The sequence below is a fragment of the Hemiscyllium ocellatum genome, chromosome 3, assembly GCF_020745735.1.
Source record: "Hemiscyllium ocellatum isolate sHemOce1 chromosome 3, sHemOce1.pat.X.cur, whole genome shotgun sequence".
NCBI lineage: Eukaryota > Metazoa > Chordata > Chondrichthyes > Orectolobiformes > Hemiscylliidae > Hemiscyllium > Hemiscyllium ocellatum.
The window spans coordinates 88,519,038-88,545,427 of NC_083403.1; the positions used below are offsets into that span (position 1 = coordinate 88,519,038).

Genomic DNA, 26,390 nt, shown 5'->3' on the forward strand with positions numbered 1-26,390 from the left:
CAATCACATTACAGCAAATTTGCATTAACAAAATGCATATTATAGCAGAACAGCCTGTAGCTGCAAACAACATGAAATAAACAACCATCAATCAGATCAAGTGATAGACAGACTAGCCCTCAAGAAGGAAAACATTAAATGGTACTGTGCCCTTAAAGGTTTACCCTTTCCAGGCCTCAAAAGCATAAAGGGGGCCCTCTGCTAAAGGATATCTGCAGTCATCTCCCATGCAAAATAAATTACACCACCCTCCCAAAACTAGAATCCAAAAAGATCTCTCAGTCTCTTGCTATTTCTGTATCTCTTTTTACCCCCTCCTCCCTTGATGTCTCATTCCCACGCAATCCAAGTTTCCCAACAAAATTGGACCTGACTCTGCCTTCTAGAAATTTTCATTTAACGACCTAAAGTCACATTTAACTGCCAAGACACTACATATAGTTTATTCTTCTATTTCACGCTGTTATCTGAGAAACCAAATTAACTCAATAAAATTATTGTAAAACCAAGAGATTTCTCTTTTTGTTTTGCCTTCTACTTAATTGTCAGAATATTTCTCTAAAGTCTTTTGCTAATACATTTATGGATTAGACTAAAATTAATATGATTTCAAATCTACCAGAGATCATTACAGACCAAGCTTTCACCTACTTTAAGGTTACGGCTAATTTCAGGCAATGTGCAAAATGCTAAATCTAAACACAGAATCAAATAAAACATTCTACTTAACATTTTGCATTTAAAAGCAATCAGCAATTATCCTAATGAAATTATTTCTACTTTGATCCCTTCCTCTGGTCTCTCCATTCCCTCACATTACGAAAATTATCCACGAGTACATGAGTGTAATACCTTTACTTATCCGCATTCGATCCACTGTCCTCTCCAAATCTAGCTTAAGTCATGCCCATTACTTTTTTATGTTTTGCTCAAGCAGCTTATCTCCCATCTGTTCAAATGCAGACCACCCTTCCTGTTTAAAGTTTCTTCCATCAAAGGAGGCCTCTCAATTAGGTGCCTAGAAAGTCTACTTTATTCATAACATGCACCGTGTAAATCAAATGTAAATTTAGACTTTTACAGCTACAAGTCACCAGCCTGTGTTGAGCTCCAAAGAGCACATACCACAGCATTATTATCAGTTCAAATGTTAAGAAAATTCTATTCAAACAAGTCTAAACAAAAGGATTTAATCTCTTTAAAACCCCTTCATTTTGTACTAAGCAGACAGCTGTTACGGTGAACCATTAGCATTCATTTCTCCTTATTTAATCATGGTGTATCATCAATAATTTATTCTAGGCTTCATCAGCACCTATAATTTGACCGTTGACACCATTTTGACAGTCATTTATTTTTGGCAGAGAGAATCTACCCTTAGAACTTCATTCAATGAAAACCTTAACCCTATTCCTAACCTCTTCCCAAACAAAACAGCAATAATTGTAGGTTTACATACATCCGATCACAAGCAATCAGCCTGTAGAGTTAACAGAATTGCACGTTCAGATGTATCAATTCCTCCACTGTCCAAATCAGTGCTATGAGCCAGCTGCAACTTACAACCCATGCTCCTTAGAGCCAACTACTAAAAGAGAAAGGCCAATGCCATAACTGAATAAATATTAGTATACTGAAATCAAAATGGGCACACACATTTTTGATATTTTAAACAAGTTAAAAAGTGTATAGGAACATAATGGGCGGCACGGTGGCACAGTGGTTAGCACTGCTGCCTCACAGTGCCTGTAGACCCGGGTTCAATTCCCGACTCAGGCGACTGACTGTGTGGAGTTTGCACGTTCTCCCCGTGTCTGCGTGGGTTTCCTCCGGGTGCTCCGGTTTCCTCCCACAGTCACAAAGATGTGCGGGTCAGGTGAATTGGCCAAGCTAAATTGCCCGTAGTGTTAGGTAAGGGGTAAATGTAGGGGTATGGGTGGGTTGCGCTTCGGCGGGTCGGTGTGGACTTGTTGGGCCGAAGGGCCTGTTTCCACACTGTAAGTCTAATCTAATCTAAAAAAATAATCAACATGTGCACATGCACACTCAAAAGGCCAAATGATAACTAATTCAATACAGGTTAGAAAAAGATTCCTTCCATAAAAACAATTTCAGAAACTTGAATCACAGACACCGCTTTGGTCAAGGGGGCTTCTACAGACTATGTGTTAATCAAAATGATACTGTATATCTGCTTGACAACAGCATGAAGAGAAGAAAGAAATGCTTGTTCAAAAAGATTGGGACTTACTTTCAAAGCAACTGGCATCTAAATATAGTTTTTTCTCCTTTCAACTGACATCAAAAGAAAGTTCTCTGCCATTTCCTTTTTCGCCATTATTTCCTAGGTCTCCTTCTCTAAGGGGCCGATGTTCATATTCGCCTCCCTGTTCATTTTTATATATAAAAAAAAACAATGTCTGATGGTAGAGGTTGCAGTTTTGGACAGTGCTGTGAAAGAGGCCTTGGGTGAATTACTGCAGTGAACCTTGCAGACAGATCATAACTCTGACACTGTGTCAGTGATGAGGGTGCGTATGTTGAAGGTGATGGTTGGGGAGCCAATCCAGTGTGCTTTTACATTTCATTTACCTAAGCATCTTTTACAGTCTGTTTTTACCTTGCCTGTAAGCTTCCATGCATTTTCTCTTTACCCCTTTATCAGTTTGTTTTGGTCATCCTTGAGGAGTCCTAAATTGGTGCCAATCTTTTTTTTCTTACAAGCCACTTTTTTTGGTCTGATGCAAGCTTTAAGTTGTTTTGTTCGACACAGCCGATACACTTTTCTTGTTCTGTATTTATGTTTTAGCGGAATGCTTATTTATTGTAGACCATGTACTACTTTTCAAATATTCACTATTACTTGTCTACTTTCAAACAAAAGGGGCAGCATGGTGTCTCAGTGGTTAGCATTGATGCCTCACAAAGCCAGGGACCTTGCAAACCACCTTAATTCTACTTGCACATTACCATCAGAATTTATTTCTCTCTTTCTTTGGTCATATTTTGTTGGAGCATGCAGCAAACCATCATTATCAAGACTCCTATGTTCGAAAACTGGAATGACCTTCTAGAAGGGTTAAGACATCTCAACTGCATTTTCAAAATGCCCTTAGCCTGTTCAATGTTGCTGCTAGTTGCACGTGACTGGTATTGTATTGCCATCTGCAGCTGCCTAAAGAGACTCATCAAGCATCTTCGTAAAACGGCACGTCTTGTTCATTAGAAGCCCATCAGAAAACCATATTGGGAACCTAAACACCTGAAACAGCTGTAAATTTCTCACCCTGAATGGCCCATCATGGCAGCTTCCTGGAAAATGGGCATATAAGTGCAGGAAACATCTGGCGGTGGTCACACACCACTTAGATATTCAATAAATGGAGGAATTTCCTGTTCATGAAGGCATCCTGCTAATGGGGTGATGCACTTATTGTGACATTTGTACTGTTTACAGCTCCTTGACCTCTGAGAAGTCTGCTATGTCCACAAATCCCTTGGCCCTCTGTGTCTTGTCACATCCACGGGAACGTTTATATGCTCCCAACCCAAACAAAACAGGGCATGTGGAATGACTACATACACATATGGGTAGCTGACTTGGAAATGCTACTGAGCACTGGAACTATCTGTCCACAAAAATTGAGAGCCATGGTGACTTTCAGTGCAACTGATGGGTCATGGGAACTTGTTGACTATGGTGCCAGATCTTGCCATACCATGGCACATATTGCTACAGTCATTTATCTTGAGTCACTCAGCATTCATCTATCTATACTTGACTATCCATTATGTCAAGATACAAAAAAATGGGATTCACTCATGGAACAAAGAACTGGTTGAGCTTCTGAGAGAGTACCTTGAATGGTCTTTACCAAAGAATAAAATGTTGCCAGAGTCATAGAGAAAAAAAAGATCATATTTATGTTCATATTTAATAAAGGCAAGATATTAGTTTAGGTAGACATATTTAGTGAGTCACCATGAACAGAAGGAACACATCTGAGGAAAGTCAGGGAGGAAATTACAGTAGTTAACATAGATGACGTCAGTGGGCTGTAGAATGGAAAATGTCGCAGATTTGTCCCAACACTTGCAATTACAGACGGTTTAACCATGTTTCGGAAAGGATGTGAAGGCATGAGAGTGAGTATGGAGGCTGAGTAGAATGGTTCTAGTGATGAAGGGTTTCAGTTATAAGTCTTACAATATATAACACTGACACAGAGCCTTTGGTCCAACTTGTCCATGCCAAGCAGAGTATCCTAAATTAATCTAGTCCCATTTGCCAACATTTGGCCCACATCCCTCTAAACCCTTCCTATTCATATACCCATTCAGATGTCTTTTAAATGTTGAAATTGTACCAGCCTCTACCACTTCCTTGAGCAGTTCATTACATACACACACCACCCTCTGCATGAAAAAGTTGTCCCTTAGGTCCCTTTTAAATCTCTCTCTTCTCACCTTAAAACCATGCTCCCTAGTTTTGGACTCACCCACCCCAGAGAAGACCTTGTCTATTTACCCTATCCATGCCCCCCATGATTTTATAAACCTCCATAAAGATCACCCCTCAGCCACCGATGCTCCAGAGAAAATAGCCCCAGCCTATTCAGTCTCTCCCTATAGCTCAAACACCCCAACACCGACAGCATCCTTGTAAATCTTTTCTGATTCCTTTCCAGTTTCAGATCCTTCCTATATCAGGGAGACCAGAACTGCATTCAATATTCCAAAAGTGGCCTAACCAATGTCCTGTACAGCTGCAACATGATCTCCAAACTCCTATATTCAATGCACTGACCAATAAAGGCAAGCATACCAAATGCCTTCTTCACTACCCTAGCTACTTGCGACTCTACTTTCAAGGAACTATGAATCTGCACTCCAAGTCTCTTTGTTCAGCAACATTAGATTAGATTAGATTACTTAGTGTGGAAACAGGCCCTTCGGGCCAACAAGTCCACACCGACCCGCCGAAGCGCTACCCACCCATATTCCTACATTTACCCCTTACCTAACACTACAGGCAATTTAGCATGGTAAATTCACCTGACCCGCACATCTTTGGACTGTGGGAGGAAACCGGAGCACCCGGAGGAAACCCACGCAGACACGGGGAGAACGTGCAAATTCCACACAGTCTGTCACCTGAGTTGGGAATTGAACCCGGGTCTCAGGCGCTGTGAGGCAGCAGTGCTAACCACTGTGCCACCATGCCGCCGTACTTTGCTAAATTATATCATTCACTTTTAGGGACAATTTAGTTGAGAGGAGACTTAATAGAACTAGTCAGGGGTCTTATCAGAGTGGTTATGGAGAAACTGTTTCCAATGAATAAGAGTCAAGACCCAGAGCACACCAATGCATTAATCTACTAATGCCCTAAGTACGAAAGGCAATATGAGGAAACTTCCTTTTATGCAGCAAGTGGCAAATTTCTGGAATCTACAGCCAGAGAGAGTGGTAGAGGCAGGTTCAAATCATGGAATAAGAAAATTGATAAGCATCTAAAGAGAAATAAAAATGTAGAGCTATAGGGAAAGAACATGGAATGTGACTAACAACCACCTTCTGTGCTGTTAGCTATTCTATGATTCTTTGGTCATATTCAATATACTTCCAAACTTGAGTTAAAAATCACACAACACCAGGTTATAGTCCAACAGGTTTAATGAGCACCTCCCCAAGACCTTCCCCGCACCTCTACTGCTAGTCTTTAACCAACCACCAAATCTTAAACAGATCATTGTTCGTAGCAAAGTGCCCAGCTTTCAGGACAACTCCATATTACCCTGTCATGTAGGCACTACAAGATGGGTCACAGTGTGGACATGGATATCACCATTACAAGTGGGGACACCTCCCACCACCTATGTGGCAGGTATTCATGCAACTCAGCCAACGTTGTTTATCTCATATGCTGCAAGCAAGGATGCCCTGAGGCATGGTACATTGGTGAAACCGAGCAGAGGCTACGGCAAAGGATGAATGGTCACCATACAACAATCAATGGGAGTGTTTGCTCCCAGTTGGAGAACACGTCAGCGGTCCAGGACATTCGACCTTGGACCTTCGGGTGACCATCCTCCAAGGCAAACTTCCTGACAGGCAGCAGCAAAACGTGGCCAAGCAGAGGCTGGTAGAGAAGTTTGGTACCCATAGGGAGGACCTCAACCGAGACCTTGGGTTCATGTCACACTACAGGTGACCACCATTACACTATACACACACGCGCACACACACACGCACACAAACCCACATGCACACATACACATATACATTTTGGGGGTGAATTTGTACTTGCAGAGTTACATTATATTTTGCTCAAAAACTGCACAAATCCATCTAAGACTCTTAATTTTTTTTATTAGAATCAGTATAAACGTTATGGCTCAGACAACAGACAAAGGGGGCTAACACCTTCAACACCTTCAACAGTCCAAAGATGTGCGAGTCAGGTGAATTGGCCATGCTAAATTGCCCGTAGTGTTAGGTAAGGGGTAAATGTAGGGGTATGGGTGGGCTTCGCTTCGGCGGGTCGGTGTGGACTTGTTGGGCCGAAGGGCCTGTTTCCACACTAAGTCTAATCTAATCTTACCTGGCTGACATCAATTGTTACAGTTATCCTGAGAATATAAACTTTTTAAAAAATTTGTGTGATTCACAAAGAAGGAAGTGAAATTATCATGGTATTCTAACAGATGAGAGACTCAAGAAAAACAATCAAGGTATTTTTCAATGTATAATTTCAGTTACATCACACTGTAAACTTTCGCTATAAGTTGTGTGGCCTACTTTGCTATAAGTTGCGCGTATTCAAAAAACCACCTGATGAAGGAGTAGTGCTCCGAAAGCTAGTGCTTCCAATTAAACCTGTTGGATTACAACCTGGAATTGTGTGATTTTTAACTTTGTATACCCTAGTCCAACACCAGCATCTCCAAATCATGACTTCCAAACTTGTTTTGCGAAGAGATCATAATAAAAAAAACCCATTCATAATGAAAAGGCCTATCCCACATTTACATGGAAGGTGGAAATTTGATATATCTCAGTTCATAAAGCACATTTGTACACAAACACACAGAGGTAAGATTAAAGGATTCATAAAGAGAATTCCAGAAATGTTTAGGTGTAATGTGTTTAGGAACATCTTTTCTACTCTTGTTATCACAAGGAGAGAAAATAAACTGACAATAAATCAGAGACAGCCAACTGCAATGTAGGGCTACAAGATTTTGCAGAAATGGAATGAATACTTTAGATTACTTACAGAGTGGAAACAGGCCCTTCAGCCCAACAAGCCCACACCAGCCCACCGAAGTGCAACCCACCCATATCCACTCCCCTACATTTACCCCCTCACCTAACACTACAGGCCAATTCACCTAACCTGCACATTTTTGGACTATGGGAGGAGACCAGAGCACCCGGAGGAAGCCCATGCAGACACAGGGAGAATGTGCAAACTCCACAGTCAGTGGACTGAGGTGGGAATTGAACCCAGGTCTCTGGCGCTGAGGCAGCAGTGCTAACCACTGTGCCACCATGCCGCCCACAGATGAAGGAAGGTTAGAAATGAATTTGTAAAGGGGAGTACTTTCAAAGCATTTTGCTGGTGCTGGTGCTGGTGCTGTACTGGTCGGAGAAGATCGGAATTCAACAGTTTATTGTTTTTATACAACTTCATGCACTGCATTAATATGTGGTCACCAAGGGGAGAAATATCTCAAGTTTCTGGTTGGAACTAATCAGGATAGAGTTATTTTTCCATTTCCAGCATTTGCAATATTTTGGTTTTGTCCTAGTTCTGGAATATTGCTCTAGAGAAGTTTCATTGCAGCGATTTTTGGCAACACAAAAATATTTCTTCGGATAGTTTATCTCACATGTAATAAAGGAATTAAATAGGAATCCACATCACAAAAACAGCATTATTATTTTCAATCTCTACAAATGTTAGCACAATGAACCAACTGGTGTGAAAATAACATCATTATGATGCAGAGCTGAACCTTCTCAAACATAATTTCGTTCAAATATATCAATCTAATGTTGTGACCATGATGAATAAATTGATTTGTGTCAACTATGTGATTGCCAGTTTCAAAAAGCAGGAACTGGCAGTGACGTCATTTGAACAGTAAACATCAGCAATTCAAAAGGAGCAACATAATACAGCCAATGGAGCTCATACAATTGGGATTTTATTATGTTCTTCAAGAGTACAAGTATATCACTTATATACACTATAGCTTGCTAACTATGGTTGTCATTCATAAGACATTTTAATTTGAAGATTTTTAATACTGAAGATTAAACGTAATCAAGCCAGAACATGTTTTGAAATGACTGCTGTGGTGTCTGCATTGGATCAAAAAAAATCATTCACTTCAGGATGCTGCGGATTCAAATGAACCAATAAGAGGAGGCATAGTGGGGGAGGGGATTATTGTTCCCGTCTTGTCATTGTGGAAACAGTCCAGCAATGCTGCACATATTGATCTCCCTAAGGCCGGGTAAATGTAATGATGGACTTGTTTCAAAATCACCTCTCACTAGTTTTGCAACAAGCTGGTGATAACAATTTCTCAAGAGACGGTCTCATATTTGGGCAAATAAAGAATATTTTTTTCTGAAAATGTAAAGCTGACTCTTGAAGAACATAAGGAAAGGAATGAAAAAAATGACAGTTGCAGAATTTGGAAAATGTAATAATCATGCTTAGTTGAATAAGTTACAAGATGCTACTCTGAATCCTCACAATTAAAATGTGATTATGATGTAAATCATGCCGGAGTTTAAAGATATGGAAATGTAGCAAATATATGTTTAAATCCATCACAAGTTCTTAGATTTCCAATATGTTCCTATTTATTAAACAATACAACCATATCAAGAATTTACATATGTACATTATGTGTAAACCTATAAATATTTTAAATATTAAAATTACACAATCGTGTCTTCAAATTGCTTAATTTCTGGGTTAGCTTTCAGAGTTTTTCTACCCTTGCCAACATGAATCGTGTTCATTAAAATCTCATTATGGTAACTATTAATTAATTCTCTGTCTGAGTGAGGAAACTGGTTTATACTGAGTTTCATCAACAGGCACAACGAAAATATAACAGATCAAATCTTTATTCCTTTTAAACAGGATAAAGAATCAAAATCAATGATGAAAATTATGTAATACAATGCAGAAATTCTCTCCCAGACTTTCAATTTAAAAACTCAACTGTTAACTACTTAAAGCATCTGAACTGTTCTTTAGTTGTTGCAAAAATTCTTAACAATTGTATATTTTTTCAAATGTTAAAATGTATATTAAAGCTTATAGCGTGTTTAACTCAACTTCAACTGATAGGTAGGATAGGTAGGATTCACCTGAATCATCGATTAGACTGCACATCCTTCAAATCAGGAGCATATGGGACATACATATCTTTGGGTTAATAAAAATGTATGTGGTGAAAAAGATGCATCATGCAATGCACATTTACTGTGAAGCACATGACCTGCTTCATATTATCCTCTGCTAACGCTGAAACTTTGTGTATATGTAGCGTTGTGTATGAAGGCAAAATACACATGAAATGCAGTAATGTGCTTCTGAGTATTTTATTAAGTTAAACAGCATGCCACTAGAGAAAAAATATTTTACTGAAATATGTCATCCTTCCTTTTTGGTCAGATCCTGTCTTTTAATTAATTGCTCAGGAAAAAGGAAAGGTTACGAAAGAGAAGACAGGGTAGTAAATGAACAGTAGCTACCTTTGGCATCTGGTTCCATTCAAGGAATGATGACCTTCTGACAACAATATTATGGAATAGAGAAGTACTACTACCAAATTCCCATTCTGCAACACAGCAGATAAACTAGTTAATTTTAAAAGGGAAAACAGCAACTAAATGATAACAGGAAATAAAACCTTGGCATTGATCTGCCAAAGAGAGGAGGTCAATTGCTCTCTGCCAACAAAATAGCGCATTTGTCGTCATTCCTGCAAAGTAAAGTATTACTAAACTATTTGGATTAATGTGATACCATAGAAAAGTACATGTTAAATCAAGGTGTCATAATATTATTAGCTGCTGACTTCACTGGAACTCAAGAATAGTAAAACATCCTAGTGGAGTATTTGTGATTTGCAGATCATTTTCCTCTATGTTAATAATAACTTGCATTTGTAAGGCACGTTTAAGATAATAAACCTTCTAGGGTACATGACAGAGGAAGTATAATGCAAAATAAAATGATATAAATCAAACGAGAATTCAGTTTTAATCGCCACTACTGACATACGCTTTCCTATCTTGTAAGCATAAATTAATTAATAAGCTACCTTATACTTGTACAATCCAGGAAAAAGGTTAGATCATTAGATTTAAAATCTCTCTGTTAAAGCATCTCACCTTGGTAAAATTGGAAAAACGCTACCAGCGACACTACTCTCAAAATTAGAAATGCAAAACTTTGGGAACTAAGCCAGTAATTGAAAAAATACTTGACAGCATAAATTGTTGCGACAGCTGACATTGCATCTGCTGCAGCTCAAACAATCTCTGGTGTCCAACATAGCAAAATTATAGAGGAGATCAGACTGTTCTTGGCTATACTAACAACTCAGCCTATTGGAGAAAAATATTTCCATTAAACTGACCACCTAACTCTAAATATTTAAACACAATTCAAACCATATACAACTGACTGGTTCTGCAATGACAGTTGTTGAATGTTCTCTTGGATATTATCTCGGGTACAGTGTTGTTAGATAATTTCACTAGGTCTGGTGCGCATTTAGAGACATGGCTGTAACATCTAATATTTAACTTTAGTACAAAGGTAACTGAGGGGCCATTATGGTTAACTGCCCTGGAAGTATCACAAATCCAACAATAATATGTAGGCAGAAGAAAGTTACACATCCCCTTGGATCCATGTGCCCACAAAATTTCAGCCACAAGAATTAATTAATGGTGTCCCTGTATTGTGAGCCAAATAAATTATCAGAATTATTCCAGTAGCAGAGACTCAGTAATTTAGCAGAAATCATGCAGTTTCAAACAGCAATAGAGGCTTTGAAGACTCAGTTATGGAATGTGTAAGCATTGTTAAAGGTGAAATAAATCATGTCCCCGAAGGAGGACACAATGTCCTTTGCATTTTATGATCTATTGCACTTGCGACACAATGTCATTGCATTTTACTTACATTATATAGGTACCCTTCTCCTGAAGCAGTGTGCTGCTTCCCTTGTGCCAGGATCAAGGATGCCTCGGAGAGGGTGCAGAATGTTCTCATGGGGAAGAGGAGCCAGCAAGAGGTCATTGCCCACACTGGAACCAACATCATTGGAAGGGAAAAGGTTGAGATTCTGAAGAGAGATTACAGAGAGTTAGGCAGAAATTTAAAAAGGACATCCTCGAGAGTAGTAATATCTGGATTACTCCTAATGCTATGAGCTAGTGAGAGCAGGAATAGGAGGATAGAGCACATGAATGCATGGCTGAGGAGCTGGTGTATGGGAGAAGGATTCACATTTTTGGATCATTGGAATCTCTTTTGGAGTAGAAGTGACCTGTACAAGAAGGACAGATACTGGCAGGGAATTTTGCTGGTGTTGCTTGGGAGGATTTAAACTAGCAAGGTGGTGGGTTGGGATCCAGGGAGATAGTGAGGAAAGAGATCGATCTGAGACGGGTATAGTTGAGAACAGAAGTGAGTCAAACAGTCAGGGCAGGCACGGGTAAGGGAGAACTAATACATTGAACTGCATTTATTTCAATGCATGGGGCCTAACAGGGAAGGCAGATGAACTCAGGGCATGGTTAGGATCATGGGACTGGGTTATCATAGCAATTACAGAACCATGGCTCAGGGATGGGCAGGACTGGCAGCTGAATGTTCCAGGATACAAATGTTACAGGAAGGATAGAAAGGGAGGTAAGAGAAAAGGAGGAATGGCATTTTTGATAAGGGATAGCATTTACAATTGTGCTGAGGGAGCATATTCCTGGAAATATATCCAGGGAAGTTATTTGGGTGGAACTGAGAAATAAGAAAGGGATGATCACCTTATTGGGACTGTGTTATAGACCCCCCAATAGTCAGAGGGAAATTGAGAAACAAACTTGCGAGGAGATCTCAGTTATCTGTAAGAATAATAGGGTGGTTATGGTAGGGGATTTTAACTTTCCAAACATAGACTGGGACTGCCATAGTGTTGAGGGTTTAGATGGAGAAGAATTTGTTAAGTGTGCACAAGACAATTTTTTGATTCAGTGTGTGGATGTACCAACTGCAGAACGTGCAAAACTTGACCTACACTCGGGAAATAAGGCAGATGTTTGTAGGTAAAGGGACGACTGGAAAATGGGAAGCCTTCAGAAATGAGGTAACAAGAATCCAGAGAAAGTATATTCCTGTCAGGGTGAAAGGAAAGGCTGGTAGGCACAAGGAATGCTGGATGACTAAAGAAATCGAGGGTTTGATTAAGAAAAAGAAGGAAGCATTTGTAAGGTATAGACAGGATAGATAGAGTGAATCCTTAGCGGGCGGCACGGCTGCCTCACGGCGGCCGAGACCCGGGTTCAATTCCCGACTCAGGCGACAGACTGTGTGGAGTTTGCACATTCTCCCCGTATCTGCGTGGGTTTCCTCCGGGTGCTCCGGTTTCCTCCCACAGTCCAAAGATGTGCGGGTCAGGTGAATTGGCCATGCTAAATTGCCCGTAGTGTTAGGTAAGGGGTAAATGTAGGAGTATGGGTGGGTTGCGCTTCGGCGGGTCGGTGTGGACTTGTTGGGCCGAAGGGCCTGTTTCCACACTGTAAGTAATCTAATCTAATCTAAAGAGTATAAATACTTAAGAGGGTAATCAGGAGGGCAAAACGGGGACATAAGATAGCTTTGGCAAATAGAATTAAAGAGAATCCAAAGAGTTTTTACAAATACATTAAGGACAAAAAGGTAACTAGGGAGACAATAGGGCCCCTCAAAGATCAGCAAGGTGGCTTCTGTGTGGAGCCGCAGAAAATGGGGGAGATACTAAATGAGTATTTTGCATCAGTATTTACTGTAGAAAAGGGTTAGTAAGTTTGCAAATGACACCAAAATTGGAGGTGTAGTGGACAGCAAAGAGGGTTACCTCAGATTACAACAGGATCTGGACCAATGGGCTGAGAAGTGGCAGATGGAGTTTAATTCAGATAAATGTGAGGTGCTGCATTTTGGGAAAGCAAATCTTAGCAGGACTTATACACTTAATGGTAAGGTCCCAGGGAGTGTTGCTGAACAAAGAGACCTTGGAGTGCAGGTTCATAGCTCCTTGAAAGTGGAGTCGCAGGTAGATAGGATAGTGAAGAAGGCGTTTGGTATGCTTCCCTTTATTGGTCAGAGTATTGAGTACAGGAGTTGGGAGGTCATGTTGCGGCTGTACAGGACATTAGTTAGGCCACTGTTGGAATATTGCGTGCAATTCTGTTGTCTTTCCTATCTGAAAGATGTTGTGAAATTTGAAAGGGTTCAGAAAAGATTTTAAAGAATGTTGCCAGGGTTGGAGGATTTGAGCTATAGGGAGAGGCTGAACAGGCTGGGGCTTTTTTCCTGCAGCGGAGGCTGAGGGGTGACCTTATAGAGGTTTGCAAAATTACGACAGGCATGGATAGGATAAATAGGCAAATGTTTTCCCTGGAATCGGGGAGCCCAGAACTAGAGGACGTAGGTATTGGGTGAGAGGGGAAAGATATAAAAAAGGCCTACGGGACAACTCTTTCACACAGAGGGTGGTACATGTTTGGATTTAGCTGCCAGAGGGAGTGGTGGAGGCTAGTACAAATGCAACATTTCAGAGGCATCTGGATGGGTACATGAATAGGAAGGTTTTAGAGGGATATGGGCCGGGTGCTGGCAGGAGGGACTAGATTGGATTGGGATATCTGGTTGGCATGGACGGTTTGGACCGAAGGGTCTGTTTTCATGCTGTACATCTCTACGATTCCTTAACTCCGTGTACATTTACCGTTTAATTTTGCTGAGATGTTCACTGCTATTCAGGACCACAACAGCACTGCAACTTCCAGCTTCAACTGTGCTGAATCCAGATGTTACAGTACACCTGAATGATGATCCCTGTGTTCTGTCGTTAGGAGTAACAGGGTCAATACTGGAAGAATTCAGCCAATCTGCTCTGACCTTGCCCACATTTTGACATGCAAGTAATTAGAGCTGGTAGTTATAGACACAACTCACTAAAGAAAGGCAAGCAAAAAGTCATATGGTTAAAAAAAATTCCAAAGGAAAGCATAGAGTCATACAGCATGGAAACAGACCCTTCGGTCCAACTAGTCCATGCTGACCATGGCCTCAAAATCAAACTAGGCCCACTTGCCTACCTTTGGCCCATATCCTTCTAAACCTCTCTTATTCATGAATTTGTCCAAATATTTTTTAAACAATGTAACTGTACCTGCATCCACACTTCCTTTGGCAGTTCATTCCACACACAAACCTCTCTTTGTATAAAAAGGTTACACCTCATGTCCTTATTAAAACTTTCTCCTCTCACCTTAAAAGTATGCCTCCTGGTTTTGAAATCCCCCATCCTAAGGAAAGGACATTTGCTATTCACCTTGTCTATGCCTTCATGATTTTTATAAAACTTTATAAGGTCACCCTCAACCATCTAATGTTCCAGTGAAAAAAGTCCTCCAGTCTATTTTTATAACTTAAGCCTTCCATTCCCAGCAACATCCTGGTAAATCTTTTTGAACCCTCTCCAATTTAATAATAATCCTTCCCATACTAGGGCAACTAGTACTACACAATGCTCCAGAAGTGGCCTCACCAATATCCAGTACAACCTCAATATGACATCTCAACTCCTGTACTCAAAGATCTGAGCAATGAAGGCAAGCATTCTAAACGACTTCTTAACAACCCTGAGTATCTCAGATTCGAATTTCAAATAATTATGTACTTGAATCCCTAGGTCCCTATGTTTTATAACACTACCCAGGGCCCTACCATTAACTGTCTGAGTCCTATTCTTGTCTGTATTACCAAAATGCAATACATTAAATTTATCCAAATTAACCTCCATCTGCCACTCCTCAGCTCAATGACCCAATTGATCAAATCACTTTGTAATCGTAGATAACCTTCATCATTGTCCACTATACTACCAATATTGCTGTCATCGCAAACTTACTAACCATTCTTCCTATATTCTCATCCAAATTATCTATAGAAAATGACAAACAAAATCGGATCCACTGGAACACTGCAAGTCACAAGCCTCCAGCACCATTATTACTAATAGGCTATTGTTTCAATATTAAGCACGAATGATTGCTTGGACTAGTTAATAATTTCTGCAAATAACAAGCTATTTAAAATATTTGAAAAGTGTCGCTGTTATTATTAATAATAATAAAAATAAAACCAAATCGAAACAGATTTCATTTTGCCACTCTTGCCAAATATCAAATTTTTGGACACTATTTAAAAGTCTTCATCATTTTAATTATTTTGTCCCTTCTAAACATATGTAAAATTCTTGCCAAACACCTCTCCCAACATAGGTTCCTCTTCGTTAACCCTCACCCCAGCTCTTCACAACACTAGAAATAGCACTGTAAAACCTTGTGCAGTTTTGCTGTGTTTTTTTTCTCTATCCATCTGGACTATTACCAACCTCTGCAATAGAATTAAGAAGTCCCAATATGTAGTGGAGGTGGGACTGGTGAAGCAGTAGAAAGCTGTTAATTGGGGCAAGGGGTACCAAGGAAGAAGGGAAGGGAATCTTTGGTGTGAGTCAGGGTAAAAGGGGGGTCTTAAAAAAGGGGGAAAACAGTTAACCACAGCTGACAGGAAATTCAGGCAATATTAGGGACCACATAAAATTGACACAGCATCTTCTCATATGTATTTCTTTCTCCCCCACTCAGCCTCTATAAAATTTAATAAACAAACCAGGTTAGGAATTACACACTCTAAATAGGATTGTTAAATTCAAGTTATTTCAGACCTATTGTACTTAATACTTAAGTATTAATACTTTCACCTCTGTCAACAAAACCCTAGCCAAAGAAACAATATCCAATCTGCTGGATATACAGAACAGACAACAGTACGTTGAACCTATTAACAAAGATGGCATAGTCAAACTACTGGACCTGTGCCTCACAACACACTTCACATTCAACAACCAGATATACGAACAAATCAATGGCACACCCAAGGGCTCACCGATCTCTGCACTCATAGCAGAAACAGTAATGCAAAGGTTAGAACAAACAGTCTTACCACAAATACAACCCAAACTCTGGGTCAGATATGTGGACGACACCTTTGTAATCATTAAAAACACAGAAATAGAGAACACACAGCGGATCATCAACGCCACACTCACAGGAATCCGATTCACGAGAGAGGAAGAAAAGGACAACCAGCTCCCACTCCGACGTGATGGTACAGAAAACACCGAACGGAGAATTCAGCACAAAGGTATACAGAAAAGCCACACACACAGACCAAGTCCTGAACTATGAAAGCAACCACCCCAACACACACAAACAAAGTTGCATCAGGACACTATTCTAAAGGGCCACAACACACTGCAGTACACCAGAACTGCAAAAAGAGGAAGAAGAACACCTATACAAGGTATTCACCAAAAACGGATACCCGCACAATTTCATCAACAGATGCCTTAGGGAAAGACAACGGAACGAGGACATGCCACAACCCAAAGGACTAGCCACACTACCATTCATCAGGAGCATTTCCGACTGACAGCCAGACTGCTGCGACCACTAGGACTCATAACAGCACACAAACCAACAGCCACTCTCAGATAACAACTCACCAGGACAAAAGGACCCAATACCCAGCATGAGCAAAACCAACGTAGTGTACAAAATCCCATGCAAGGACTGCACAAAACACTACGTAGGACAAACAGGAAGACAGCTAACAACCCGCATCCATGAACACCAACTGGCCACGAAACGACACGACCAGCTATCCTTAGTAGCCACACACACAGACGACAAACAACATGAATTCGACTGGGACAACACTACTATTATAGCGCAAGCCAAACAGAGAGCAGCAAGGGAATTCCTAGAGGCATGGCACTCATCCACTGATTCTATCAACAAACACATCGACCTGGACCCAATATACTGGCCATTGCAGCGGACGGGAACTGACAACCGGAAGTGGCGGAGACAAGCCACTATAAATGCCGAAGGAAACATGACAGAAGTGCTTCACAGGAGGCTCCCAAGCACTGAGGATGTCACCTAGAAAGGGGACAAAACATTTGCAACAAAAACTCCCAGCTCGACGAACAGAACCACAACAGCGAGCACCCGAATCTTCTCCCAAACTTTGAACTTAATACTTAAGATCATCTGATTAAAATAATTCAATTCTTGGTCTATTTTGGTTTTAATCACCAAATACATGGCATGTACAGTGAACCCATATGTCATTAACCCAAAATGTCCTGATGCTTGCCTTTTCCATTATCACATACGTATTACCAAGCCAACAATGTCTGCACTGGATTGCTACATTCATCAGATGGATGACAGACGCATATCCAAAGACCTGCTGTACATGAACTGACATCTGGGCCACACACCTAGTAAAAAAAGATCTGCTTGCAGGATATTAAGATGGACATTCCCAGTGACAATTGGGAGACAATTACTATGAGCCTGACCTCTAGAACTGGACCATTTGGAAGTGTATCGGAAAAGGCAAGCAGAAATGAAAGGGTCAATTTGTGGAAAAGACCGACAGGAAAAACAGACGTCCGCGAATCATGCTCCTTCTCCTCTGCAGCATATGCAGCTTAGATGGTTATACCAGAGTGAAGCTCCGGAGCCCCATCAGATAACATTTACATAACGGCGCAAAGCATAGTCTTACAAGATGGAAAGCTGCCACCAAAGTGTCTCGCTTACTTCCAAGAGCTACTGAGTATCTGAAATTGTGTCATCAATGCCAATTAATCATGTGGAATGATTAGTTTGATAATCACTGCCTTACCAGGGCCAATTATCAATCATTCTCTTTTTTAATAATACACCAAGTTTGTTGAATTAAATTAAGTCACAGTCTTATACAATGCCACAAGGCTCTCCAAATTTTCTTTCAGACTTCAGCCTTAATGAAAGCCACTCTCCTTGTGAGTAAAGCATTCAAATATATATGGGAAAAAATGGAATTGTAGCACCTTCTACACCAGGCACAGCAGAGATAGCAAATGTTATGATAAATATCACATTTTATCAAGGAGATACAATAACGTCCTGACTGAATAAACTGTCTTTCAACTCATTATGTTCACGCCAGTAAGAAACAGCCATCGAACTATTCAAAACTCATTTTCAGCACTTAGCCCATACCCTTGCATGTCTTGACATCACATATGCATACCTAAATACTTAAATGTTATGCAGGTTCTGCCTTTACCACTCTTAGAGAGGTGGATACCACTACGATGGGGGTTCAGTTTTTTCTCCCATTTTGATTTAACCCCTCCCATTTCCATAACCTTCCTTCATTTTTGTTACACTGCATGTTAGTGAGCATGTTGGTTAATTGTCACTTGTTTCTAATTGAATAATTGCGACGTTTGGCAATGGCTTTACAAAAATGAAAGACCTGGGCTCCTTCAGAATGTGTAATCACACCTCGCTGAACTCCATTCTGATTTAGCCCCACCGTCTTTTCTGATCTTTCCTTTCTTATGTTATGGTTGCACTGCCCCTGGTGGACAGTACTTGTAAATTATATTTGTTTAATTAGTCAAATATGTTATTTGGTGACAGATTTGTTTTTTAAAAAATGAGCTGGGGTTCTGCCCATGGTGGACAATATTTGTTACTTGTTAATCAGGTCTTTTGATGATTGAGTTTATTTAAAGAAAACAAAAAAAGAGTTAGGATCTTCCATTGGAGAGGAGGGGTTTGGCTTCTGGACAAAAAAATCGTCCCACAGGGAAAGGTAGGAAATGATGTTTTCATAAACATCAATAAAACCCCTGTAAATTTCTCAAAGTCTTTCCTGACTAATTTAACGTGTGAATATCGGTGTTAAATAAACATGATCACTTGTTCAGATTCATAATTATCTTCATCCTCTTTCTAAGAATTTTCTTCAGTGTGTGAGGTTTTGTCCATCCTCCCTCTCAACTTTGGACAGTTTGCTACATTATGATTCTTTAAGTCATATTTGATGCTCCTGTTAACTGCCCCTTCTATATTCCATGGATTCATTCATCCTTCATTTCTACTCCAATTCTGTTTTGTGCCATAATCCACTAAAGGTACTTTCCTCCTAATTCTATCATTAATCTTGCCATTGTGCCAATGCTTGTGTCCAATATCGGAATCAGTTTGAAATCTGGTAAGCATCAAGTCTTCTAAGCTTTGTGTCACCCTTGAATGTCCCATTTGTTCCACAAAATGACAACTTCCCCAGGAATCTTTTCCAAAGTAGCGGACATCTAATCCCTTAGAGTTTCCTTGTCCAAAACCCAATGCAGTTCGAGCTAGTAGTTTATATAAAATAGCTATACACAATTCAATAATACGAATGCTATTTCTGATGCAGGGAACCCAAACTAAATATCCATTCACACATTCTTTAAGTGGACCTGACAAATTGGATACTCAATTGGCTCGATGGTAGGAAGCAGAGGGTAACAGTGGCAGGATGTTTGTCAGACTGGAAGCCTGTGACGAATGGAGTGCCTCAGGGGTCGGTGCTGGGACCATTACTGTTTGTTACTATATCAAATGACTTAAATAAGAATGTACAAGGCATGATTAGTAAGTTTTCAAATGACATTAAAATAGGCAGTTTTCAGATTATTGTGTTCAGTTTTGGTCACCTTGTTATAGGAAGGATGTTATTAAACTGGAAAGAGTGCAGGAGAAATTGACAAGGATGTTGCCAGGACTCAACAGCCTGAGCTACAGAGGCAGGTTGTACAAGTAGGACGTTTTCTTCATAGCATAGAAGATGGAGGGAGATCTTATAGAAGTGTATAAGATCGTGAGAGGCATGGATAGGACGATTACACTCAGTCTTTTTCCCAGGACTGGGTAATTGAGGACTAGAGGACACTAGTTTAAGGTTAAAAGGGGAAAGAATAAGTGGGGCAACCTGTTTACATAGAGTGGTACGCAAATGTGGAATGAGATGCCAGTAGAAATGGTTGAGGGTACATTAACAACATTTAAAAGATGGATAGGAAAGGTTTAGAAGGATATGGGACAAGTGCAGGGAAATGGGGTTAAGTGGATGGACATTTTGCTTGGCGTGGACCACTTTGGGCCAAACGCCTGTTTCCGTGCTGTAGGATACTATGACTCTGTGTATGATATATTCTTCCATAAAATGACCATCTATTTATTAAATTTACAAAAGCCTGCCTCTGCCTCATAGGGTTTTTTTATTATTACTATTTTGTTAATTTCATTCACTCTTAGCAGGGCCAATCCTTCATCACTATCCGATTGACTAACACACACCTCACGAAATACAAGTAAAATCAAAAGTAAAGTAGGTAACAACAAGACCAAGTTTATACAGTGCTTTGTCTCTAGTGCGGACATAATAGATACTCATTTCTGGATTCTTTGAATGCTTATCTGGTTCAAACTACAAGGAAAAAAACCTTCATTCTAAGTTATGAGAAAAATTCAGGTGATGTCACAGGGAAGAGGTGATTTACTAGGTAAAAACAGTGACTGCAGATGCTGGAAACCAGATTCTGAATTAGTGGTGCTGGAAGAGCACAACAGTTCAGACAGCATTCTGCTCCTCGGATGCTGCCTGAACTGCTGTGCTCTTCCAGCACCACTAATCCAGAATGAGGTGATTTACTGCCTAGGAACCAGCTTCAGAGGCTGACTGAGTGCTACTGGGAAGAAGACACAGAGTCTGAAGTCCTTATTTTTGTAGTTTGTACTTTGCATATTGAGACATCTGATTTGTTACGAAGGTATAGGTGTTTACTGCATTTTTAAAGAGAGAGTAGAAGCTGGCATGGACCTAGAGAGGCACTAAGTGTGCTGAACAATTTAAAAATGTAATATCTGTTTGAAATAAATAGCTTAAGTTGAGTTGCCATGGAACAAAAGCAAATTCAAATAGTCAGTTTAAATTTGCCCCAGATACCAAAATCCAATCGAATTTGAACTTTACTGTTTGGAATGACATCAAACCAATGAAATAATCCAATGTTTTGGGGTATAAAAATAGACATTTTGAACAGTTAGGAAAGAACTGCCAAGCACCAACAAGTACAGACTGCTAGCCAAATAGCTCTGAAAAAATTGGACCAATATTGTAGAGTGGGAGATAAAAGATAGGTTTCAAAGAAAGGACTTGTAAATAGTGGTTCTATTGTTCTCTGTTGGACTTAAAGGATAAAACCGTTATTTTTTAAACTTTAAATAGTGAAACTGGGGATAGTCCTTTGCCTCTTGAAACTTAACAAATTACAATGCGAGGTGAGCTTCTCTGTGTGTTGGGTTTAAATAAGCAGAGGGGTTTACCCCCTGTTGTAACAATTTTGGGGTCTCATCGCCAGGATTTGTAGAGTTTGGGACTGTGATTCGTGATTTGAACAGGTTTAGACAGAGCCGGTCTTGGACAGATTTGAATAGCTTTGGGGTATGAAAAAAGGTCAGTAGATTTGAACACTTGTCAGTTACTGTCCTAGATCTTTAAAACATAGGTGAGACAATTTGTTTAATTTTGGTTACTTGTGGTTGGATAAATTAAAAAAGTGAGAGAAATGGGTCTTAAAATTGCTAAAGAGATTTTGGGGTTTGAAGATGATTCTCAAATTTGCCAAGAAAGTTTAGAAAGTAAAGACATTACACTTAGAATTAGCAAAGAGGTTAGAATTGGATATAACCAATAATAAAAGTAAAGCTGAAAGTGTAAGGGAATTACCCAAACACTTACATGCGTTTGAGAAACAGTCAAGTGCAGTAAGATTTAAGTGACAATTGAGGAAAATGGAGTTAGAAGATGATAAACAAAGAGAGAGAGGAAAAAGAAAGAGAATGTTCTTAGATAAGCAAAGAGAGAGAAGAAAGGGAGACAGAAAAAGAAGAGAGTGTTCGATGGACAGAACAACGGCAGGAGGTATTTAACCATTTAAAAGCAATATTAACCACCAAACCAGTTTCAATTCTACCAAACTTTTCAAAACCCTTCAAAGTTGCCATCAATGCTCGTGACATAGGGGTTGGAGCTGTACTGCTACAGGAAAATGATGATGGGATTGAACTGCCAGTTGGTTACTTTTTGAACAAACTCAACATCCACCAGAGGAAATACTCCACAATCAAAAAGAACTATTGAGTTTGGTACTAGCCTTCCAACATTTTAGTGTGTATGTCACGAACAATGCATCGAAGACTGTTGTGAACACCGATTACAATCTGCTTATATACTTGGAACACTTTAAAGACAAGATTATAAGCCTATTTCATTGGAGTCTTACTTTACAGACTTCTAATTTACAAATTTTACATGTTGCGGGTCATAATGTAATCATAGATGAGTAATCGCAGATTTAACTGATAAAGTATAGATGAGATCGGTGTCAATTAAATGTCATATGTGGGAAGAAGTTAATATGAACTTAGATTAAAGTCATTTGTATGCTCTGGTAATGTGATTATGGCTTCATTTCTTTTCTCTATTCCTTATTTTCATTATTATGGTTCTTTTTTTAAGGGAGCGGTGTTATGAAGGATTAAGTATGTACTATACCTTTGAGAGAGTGGAAGCTGGCATGGACCTAAAGCAGCACAGAGTGAGCTAAACAATTTAAATATGTAACACATGGTTGAAACAAATAGGTCAAGTTGTGTTGCCATGGAACAAAAACATATTCAAATTCAGCCAGTTTAAATTATGCCCCAGACATCAAAATCCAATCAAATTTGAACTTTACTGTTTGGGATGACATCAAACTAATGAAATGATCTGATGTTTTGGGGTATAAAACCGGACATTCTGATTTAGGAAAGAACTGCCAAGTACCAACAAGTATAGATTGCTAACCAAATAGCTCTCTAAAAAGGTACCCATCCATAAGAAAAGTTGTGCAGCAGATGACCGAAGAGGAGATGACCCAAGAGAATCGACAGAGGAAAAATCGACAAAGCTGACTGGTTTTGAAACATTTTTTTTGTAAATCTTAATCGGGGTTTTATTTAATCAGACCAGTATTGTCGAGTGGGAGGTAAAAGATACATTTAAGAGAAAGTCATTGTAAATAATGGTTCTAATGTTCTCTATTGGACTTAAAAGGATATAATTGTTAATTGTTTTTACTTTAAATAGTGAAATTTGGAATACTTCTTTGCCTTTCGAAATTTAACAGATTATGGGCGCAAAGTGAGGTTCTGTGTGTCAGGTTTAAACTATTTAAATAAGCAGAGGGGTTTACCCTGTGTTGTAACAGATTTGATGAATAGTGGGGAAGGTAGAGTAATTTGTCCCCAGTTATTGTTTGTAGTTGGTAAGGATTACAATGGCAGAAGAACTCAGCCCCATGGAATATTCGTCCTGCAATATGTAGGAAATCTGGGACACTTCCATTGACCACAGTAACCACATAGCGGGAAGTGTTCAGTTGCAGCTCCTGATTGACCATATGGGGCAGCTGGAGCTACAGATGGACTCACTACGGAGCATCCATGAAGTGGATGACACCATGGCTAGCATGTTTAGCAAACAGATCACATCACAAAAAAGGGCCACATAGGTAGAAAAGTGATAGGTGACCACCAGAAAAACTAGAAGCTGTGGGCATGTGGTGCAAGAGTCCTATGTGAATTTTCCCCTCTCAACAGATATACCATGTTGGATAGTGTTGGGAGTATGGCCTCTCAGTGGAAAGCAGCAACAACCATGTTTGTGGCACCACTGTTGGCTGTGCTGCACAGTAGGGAAGGAAAAAGACTGGGATAAAGGAGACTCGATCATAAGGGGAATTGACAGGTGGTTCACTGGCAACAAACAAGACTCTTGAATGATATGTTGCCTCTCTGGTGCCAAGGGCATCACAGAGTGACAGCAAAGTATTCTGAAGGGTAAGAACAAATAGCCTAAAATCGTAGTACATGTTCGGACCAATGACGTAGGTAAAAAAGGAAATGGGGTCCTGCAACAGGAACTTAAGAGTCAGGCAGTCGATTAAAGAGGAAGACTAATACGGTTGTAATTACTTTCAATGCCACGCACTACTAGGTATTGGAATAGGAAGATAGGTCAGATGAAGGTGTGGCTAAAGAGAGATGGGTGTAGGAGGAAGGGCTTCAGATTTTTGGATAATTGGGACAGCTGAAGTAAGTGACACCTGTACAAGCTGGATAAGGTGCACCTGCACTGGAATGGGTCCAATAGCCTTGTTGGTTTTGCTCAACCAATTTGGCAGAAGGATGAGACACAGTAGCTGTAAAGTTGGCAGCAAGATCCAATTAGATATAAAAAGAATGCAGGCAGGCAGAAATAGCATGGACATGATGAGACACATGGGAGGACTGGAAAGCTAAACTGTATCTATTTAAATGAAAGGAGCCTAACTGGCAAAGTAGATTAACTTAAGAGATTTGATCAGCACATGAGAAAATGATTTGTGATCATTGAAACATGGTTGAAGGAGCAGCAGGACAGGCAGCTCAACCTTTCAGTGTATAGAAATTTCAGGCATGATAGGGGCAATGTAGAACAGCTAGCAGCATTGCATCATATTGATAAAGAAAACCATCACTGCAGTAATGAGAGAGAATGATCTGGAATTCATAAAATCCCTACAGTGTGGAAACAGGCCGTTAAGCCCAAAACGTCTACACCAACCCTCCGCAGAGAAACACACCCAGACCCATTCCTCTAACCTATTACTCTATATTTACCTGTGACTAATGCACCTAACCTACACATCCCTGAACACTATGGGCAATTTAGTATGGCCAATTCACCTAACATGCCCATCTCTGGATTGTGGGAGGAAATCCACACGTGCACTGGGAGAATGTGCAAACTCCACACAGTCACCTAAGACTGGAATCAAACCTGAGTCCCTGGCACTGTGAGGCAAGCAGTGCTAACCAATGAACCACTGTGTCGCCCAGACCACTGAGCCCATGTCTTTGAAGGTTTTCCAAAGAGGATATCTTGATAGAGATTAGAAATAAAAAGGGCAATCACTTTGCTCGAGTTTTACTAAAGTCAGAGGGAGGTAGAGGAGCTGATACTTAGACAAATCACAGAGGTGTGAAAGAAATTGGGTTACAATAGGAGGGGATTTTAACATTGTTAACATTAACCGGGATTGCCTCAACGTGAGAGGATTAGACAGGATGGCATTTTTTGAAGTGCATCCAAGGAACCTTTTTGTGGCAGTACATAGTCCTACTAGAGATGGGGCAGTTCTAGACCCAATCCTTGGGTAAAGAGGGCAGACAAGTGGTTAAATTGTCATTGGGCAAGTGTTTTGGGATAATGACCAAAAATGTAAGTTTCTAATTCAATATGGAAAGAGATAAGAAAGTGCAAAAGATGTAACTCAATTGGGGGAAGGCAAATTCAAGATAGGGTGTGACAAACATAGAGTAAAAAGTGAGGTCTGCAGATGCTGGAGATCAGAGCTGAAAATGTGTTGCTGGTTAAAGCACAGCAGGTCAGGCAGCATCCAAGGAACAGGAAATTCGACGTTTCGGGCCAGAGCCCTTCATCAGGACAAACATAGACTGGAAGCAGCTACAAGTAAGCCTACATTTAGAAAGTGGGAGTCTTTTGAAATAGTGTAGTAATAGTTCAGGGCCAGCATGCTCGCCTTAGAGTGAAGGGCAAGGGTAGCATGTCCAGTGATCTGGATGTCAACAGCTTGATTAGGAAAAAAGAAGGAAGCATATGTTAGAGAGCAGTAAAAACGGAGGAGGCCCTTCAGGAGTGTAGAGAGTCTAGGGAGAATTTTTTTTAAAAAAATCATTAAGTAGTCAAAGAAGGGCCATGAAATCTCTTTGGCAGATAGAATTAAGGGAAGTACCAAGGCATTTTAGAAATATTTTCAGAGCAAGAGGATTACCAGGGAAAGAGTGGAGCCTATTAAAGACCAAAGGAGCTTTCTGTGCAGGAAGCCAGAGGATGTGGGTGAGATCTTAAATAAATATTTCTCCTCTGTATTCACAAAGGAGAAAGATATTATAGCTGAAGATTTTAATTGAGATGGTGAGGTTCTAAAGTGTGTTAAGATTAAAAAAGGAGGTATGAAATGTGATAAAGGTGCATAAAATCTCCAGGGCCTGATGAGATGTATCTCAGGCTGCTA

At 40.1% G+C, this 26,390-nt stretch overlaps 1 protein-coding gene across 2 annotated transcripts in view; it reads right to left on the minus strand.

Annotated features, from left to right (window-relative positions):
• msraa (methionine sulfoxide reductase Aa) overlaps positions 1 to 26,390 on the minus strand; it is a 521,940-nt gene that overhangs the window by 426,315 nt on the left and 69,235 nt on the right. Inside the window, exon 1 of one of the 2 annotated variants that reach the window (XM_060851618.1) lies at positions 853 to 940. The exons of the other annotated variant lie outside the window; for it this stretch is intronic. Coding sequence (XP_060707601.1) covers positions 853 to 868 — 16 coding nt within the window. The 5' untranslated portion in view covers positions 869 to 940. Of the gene's footprint in view, positions 1 to 852; positions 941 to 26,390 lie in introns of those variants that run through there. 2 annotated transcript variants of the gene reach the window in all.